The sequence below is a fragment of the Nicotiana sylvestris genome, chromosome 9 (genome assembly GCF_000393655.2).
Source record: "Nicotiana sylvestris chromosome 9, ASM39365v2, whole genome shotgun sequence".
NCBI lineage: Eukaryota > Viridiplantae > Streptophyta > Magnoliopsida > Solanales > Solanaceae > Nicotiana > Nicotiana sylvestris.
The window spans coordinates 114,271,614-114,277,795 of NC_091065.1; the positions used below are offsets into that span (position 1 = coordinate 114,271,614).

At 38.5% G+C, this 6,182-nt stretch overlaps 1 protein-coding gene across 1 annotated transcript; it reads left to right on the forward strand.

Moving 5' to 3' along the window:
- The first annotated feature begins 966 nt into the window (after positions 1 to 966).
- On the forward strand, positions 967 to 3,495 carry LOC104222392 (subtilisin-like protease SBT3). Its single transcript, XM_009773623.2, has one exon. It carries the CDS (start codon positions 1,048 to 1,050, stop codon positions 3,391 to 3,393), a length of 2,346 nt encoding a protein of 781 aa, XP_009771925.1. The 5' UTR covers positions 967 to 1,047; the 3' UTR covers positions 3,394 to 3,495.
- The last annotated feature ends 2,687 nt before the right edge of the window (positions 3,496 to 6,182 follow it).

Consider the following 6,182-nt stretch of genomic DNA (forward strand, 5'->3'; position numbering starts at 1 on the left):
TAAACATCAGTAAAGAAATTATCTAATTGTTTCTTTTACTTCCAACACAACCCAAAATCTTGATCTCTTATGTTTTTCATTTCAACTTTGTTGATCGTTAAGCCACATTTTGATTTTTGGAAATTCCAAAAGGAATATTTGGAAAGAGAAATATTCACAGAAACTGAAGGCATAAGAAGGGGTAACAAAAAAAACACCTCAGTTTATTTAGCTGCTATGAATTCTAAAATTTTCTCATTTAATTTTTAAATCCCTTCAGTTAATAATGAAATAAGAGAAAGAAAAAAAAATCCATGTAGCTCATAGATTTTATTATTCTTTACCTAGGAATTGTAATTGAGTTCTGTCATTTCTTTTCCAATCTTTCAATTCTCATTTGATTGAGACTCCAAATCAACAACGCTTATTAAAATCAACGTCAGATTATATCATCCAGAAGCAAAAGGAGCACATGCTGACAGAATTATATAAACGTATAATATACTAAGGTATATGATGATGGAGGAAACCTTGAAAGCAGCATCCTTGATTATCTACTGACTTTTGCTTTTCTTTGGAAAATTATTGACTTAAGTAACACCTCATACTTTCAGAATCTCACATCCGCAAAACACAAAAGAGGTGCTGGATATATAAGTTAACAAGCGTTAAACCCTAGTGACGCGTTTTAAACTCGTGAAGGCCTACGACTCAAAGCGGACAATATCACTAGTGGGTTGGACGGTTACTCTTAAAATCACATTGTCTCATCAGACTATAAAAGTTAAGATTAAAGAACAAACAATTAAGAAATAAAAAAGTAAACACTGAATTAAATTATTAAATGGATAAGTGGGGCCATAATTGACAGATTGACATAAAGGATCTTTTCAAGCAGCTGTGAGAAATAGACATCCATACAAACTGATTACTATATTAATGGTACAGTTAACTTTTATAATAGCCGCCTATGTTTACTACATTGATTGCTAAAGGGACCTCATATGCTCAATCCTATAAAGTCAATTGAATGTTTGGTAGCTTAAGTACAGTTTGTAGTGAGTGAACATGGGATCTAGAATGGGTTTACCTTATTGTCTTCATCTTCTCTTCCTTTCATGGTTTCTGTCTGCTCATGTGTTCTGTTTCTTAGCTGTAGCGCAAAGATCCACTTACATTGTCCACTTGGACAAATCCTTAATGCCTAGTATCTTTGCTGATCACCATCATTGGCATTCTTCCACCATTGATTCCATTAAAGCTGCTGTTCCTTCATCAGTGGACAGATTCCACTCAGCTCCAAAACTTGTTTACTCTTATGACAATGTATTTCATGGCTTCAGTGCTGTTTTGTCCAAAGATGAACTTGAAGCTTTGAAGAAGTTACCAGGTTTCGTTTCAGCTTACAAAGATACAACTGTGGAACCTCACACTACCTATACATCTGATTTCCTCAAGCTCAATCCTTCATCTGGGCTATGGCCTGCTTCTGGTTTAGGCCAAGATGTGATCATTGGTGTTCTTGACACTGGCATCTGGCCTGAATCTGCGAGCTTTCGAGATGATGGTATGCCACAAGTCCCCAAAAGATGGAAAGGAATTTGCAAGCCCGGCACTCAGTTTAACACTTCATTGTGCAACAGAAAACTTATTGGGGCTAATTACTTCAATAAGGGGATTTTGGCTAATGATCCCACTGTAAACATTTCCATGAATTCTGCCAGGGATGATTATGGTCACGGCACACATTGCGCCTCCATTGCTGCTGGGAACTTTGCTGAAGGTGTTTCTCATTTTGGATATGCAGCAGGAACAGCAAAAGGAGTTGCGCCACGAGCTAGGCTAGCTGTATACAAGTTTAGCTTTAACGAAGGAACCTTTACTTCAGATTTAATTGCTGCTATGGACCAAGCTGTTGCAGACGGTGTTGACATGATATCCATTTCTTTTGGGTACCGTTTCATTCCCTTGTATGAAGATGCTATATCTATTGCTTCTTTTGGAGCTATGATGAAGGGAGTGCTAGTTTCTGCTTCAGCTGGAAATCGAGGTCCAAGCATGGGAAGTTTAGGCAACGGATCTCCATGGATCTTGTGTGTGGCATCAGGATACACCGACCGAACATTTGCAGGAACTTTGACTTTGGGCAATGGCTTACAAATTAGGGGGTGGAGCTTGTTTCCTGCAAGAGCCTTTGTCAGGGATTCACTGGTGATTTACAACAAGACTCTAGCCGCTTGCAATTCAGACGAGTTGTTATCACAAGTACCTGATCCCGAACGTACCATCATCATCTGCGATGATAGTAATGGTAATAATTGGGATTTGTCCAGTCAATTTTTTTACGTCACTCGAGCAAGACTTCGGGCAGGCATCTTTATCTCTCAGGATCCAGGAGTATTCAGGTCTGCTTCTTTTTCCTACCCGGGAGTTGTGATTGACAAAAAGGAAGGGAAACAAGTCATCAATTACGTTAAAACCAGTGTTTCTCCCACGGCCACCATCACGTTCCAAGAAACGTATGTGGATGGAGAAAGACCAGCCCCAGTTCTTGCTGGAAGCTCAGCTCGAGGGCCCTCCAGAAGCTACTTGGGAATCGCAAAGCCAGACATTATGGCACCAGGGGTACTGATTCTTGCAGCTGTCCCACCTAATCTCTTTTCAGAAAGCATTGGGACAAATATAGGATTATCTGCTGATTACGAGCTTAAATCAGGCACATCCATGGCTGCACCACATGCTGCTGGAATTGCAGCAATGCTAAAAGGCGCACATCCTGAATGGAGTCCTTCAGCTATTCGCTCCGCCATGATGACCACAGCAAACCATTTGGATAATAGTCAAAAACCTATTAGAGAGGACGATGGCATGGTAGCCACGCCCCTAGACATGGGAGCAGGGCACGTTGATCCAAACAAAGCTCTTGATCCCGGCCTAGTATATGATGCTACTCCACAAGATTACATAAATCTTATATGCTCAATGAATTTCACAGAAGAGCAATTTAAAACATTTGCAAGATCGTCAGCCAATTACCACAACTGCTCAAATCCATCTGCTGATCTCAATTACCCATCATTCATTGCCTTGTACCCGTTCAGCCTCGAGGGCAACTTCACCTGGTTGGAGCAGAAATTCAGGAGGACCCTTACAAATGTTGGAAAAGGTGGAGCAACTTATAAAGTAAAGATAGAAACTCCAAAGAATTCCACAGTTTCAATGTCTCCAAAAACTCTGGTGTTCAAGAAGAAAAATGAGAAGCAAAGTTATACTTTGACAATTCGGTATATAGGTGACGAGAATCAGAGTAGAAACGTTGGGTCTATCACTTGGGTTGAAGAGAATGGGAACCATTCAGTAAGAAGTCCTATAGTGGTAACTCGTATAATTGCGCTCTGGGGTTCAGATGATTAGGACCATTAGGTTATGTGTACTTAATAAAAAAGTGCTTGTATCCAAACGATATTGGAATAATTTATGTTTACGCTAGAAGCAACTTTAAGCCTTGAAGGTAAACCAATTAACAACTAACCAATTTAATGGGATTTATAAAGAAAAGAAATGATAAAACAATTGTTTTTATATAAGAATTTTCCAAGAACTGGTAGTACAAATCATGAGCGCCTGAGATTTAGAATTTCAAAGCTGGTATGAAATAAAGTACATCATCTGTTTGAACTATACATGAATAGATTAAAATTCTAAAGCTACCAAAATCAAGAGGCAACTATGACCGGAACGCAGGTACATCTTCAAATCCAGCTTCCGCCGTGCACAGCAACATTAGCATCTAACATCTACACGCAAAGTGCAGAAGTGTAGTATGAGTACAACCGACCTCATGTATTCAATAAGTAACAAACTTATCCTTAGGTTAAAAGTAGTAACGAGCTGGGACAAGAGTCAGAGTCCAACTCCAACAACCAGCAACAGTTCATAACAATATAATAAAACAGTGCATGAAAATAACTCAGAGATAAAACGCTCAACTCGTTCATAGTTACGGAAAAATAGGCTTGCTTTTCAAGTATAACAGTCAACTCCAAAACTTTCACCGAAAACACCAAAAGCATATAAGTAAGTTTGAACACTGTGATTTTTCCCAAAAACATTCAACAATAAACAAGATGCTTCATTTTCAGATAGCATGAGGAAAAATACATCTCTATGCTTACATGTCAATATACAAGTGAAATCATGAATGGCACGAAAACCAAGTAGCAAAAGGAAACACATCTCTATGCATGTATCTCAAGTACGCATGTCAAATGCAATATATCTGAGTGATGAACTTATGTACTCACACTCAAAGTACTCAATCTCATTGTCTCGTATCCTCTCTCACCATGAATACTCAGCACTCTCGTACAATACCTGATGCGGCACGCAACCCGATCCACACATATATATAGCCATAAGGCTCGTTGCGGAGTGCAGCCCGGTTTATATATATATAGCCATAAGGCTTGTTGCGGTGTGCAACCCGATCCACACACACACACACACACACACATATATATATATATATACACACACACACACACATCACGACACTCAGGCCCCAACTCAATCACCAATCTCTCTAGTCTCACAGGCTCACAACGCTCATATTAAGAAGCCCTTATCAATAATGCGGGATGTGACAATATACAATAATAGAGACTGAGATATGATATGAAATGATGAATGCGACTGAGTACATAACTGCAATTAAGCAAATAACTCAACAGCAAAGAACGACCACTGTGAGTCCCAATAGTACCATCATATAGCCTAAACATGATTTCTAGCATAAATTACAGCTCAAGTGCTTTAACACATAGTGTACCGTAAAAATGTTAAGATAAGATGGTTACACAGTTCCATGGAATCGACTAAATCACAAATCACACGGTGCACGCCCAAACGTCGGCCATCTAGCATGCGCGTCACCTCAACACCAATCACATAACGTGTAATTTGGGGTTTCATACCCTTAGCACCAAGTTTAGAACTGTTACTTACCTCGAACAAGCCAAATCCAATACCGAGCAAGCCAAACGATGCTCCAAAAGTGCCATCCCGCGCGTACCGACCTCCGAACGGCTCGAAACCCAATCCTCATGGTGAAAATCACTCCAAAAATTGCCTCAATCTGAGCCCCACATCTCAAAATATGATAAAAGAACCAAAAACCTCGATTTTTATAGCTTCTGCCCAAAAAATCGACTATGTTCATACATATAAATATTCCAGAAAACGCCGTCATATTAACATAACTACTAATTTATATGTTTATTCTAATGTCCTTTCCAAAGGAAATTGGAATAAATTTACTAGTCAATTGCAGCAGTTTTCAGAGCATATGAATACGTGTTGAAAACATATGCCGAAGCAAGCAGAATCTGACTTAATCAATAAAATTAACTCAGCTCATATCTCAGCTACAACAAATTAAAGCACACCTTCTGCTGGAATGCTAGTGCTAATGGCTGCTTTTCTACAAAATCTGCTTACTCCATTCTGACATATATGCATATAATGACCAAACTTTATATAAACTTTGAGAAATCGATGATGTTCATAATTCACTTTGAAAAATTTGTGCGTTCATCCTAGTATTTTGAATCTGTTTTATTTTAAGATGGATGAAATAAATTATTTCCTTTCCTCTTCTATACAAACCAAACTTAGGGTGTGTTTGGTACGAAGAAAAATATTTTTCATGAAACATATTTCCTAGAAAATGTTTTCTTGAATAATGAGTGATTTTATCACTTATTTTTCCTTGTTTGGTTTATAGGTGTCAAGGGGCCGGGTCGGGCCGGTCGAGGTAGGGGGAAAAGCAAACCGGCAGGTTTTTGTTTTTTTTTACCGAGTTTACCGGTTCCAGGCTTCCTCGGTGCAAAACTTAACCGAAACGGTTCCGAGCCTAATGGGCCGGGCCGGGCCAGGCATTTTTTTTGTATAACAATCGTAATTTATATTAAGATAAAGTAAAAATATAAAACATTAAAAACTAACGTATAAAAAGAATGTTTGAATAAATTTCAAAGGCTTTAAAAGCCTTATATTTGAAAAAATCATTATGAATTTAAAATAATACAATGAACATGAAAAAAATATAACTTATAACTTGATATGTAAGGATCAAACTTCAACGGCTTTCTGTCACGACCCGTATTTCCCACCATCGGAAGTCGTGATAGCGCCTACTATTGGAG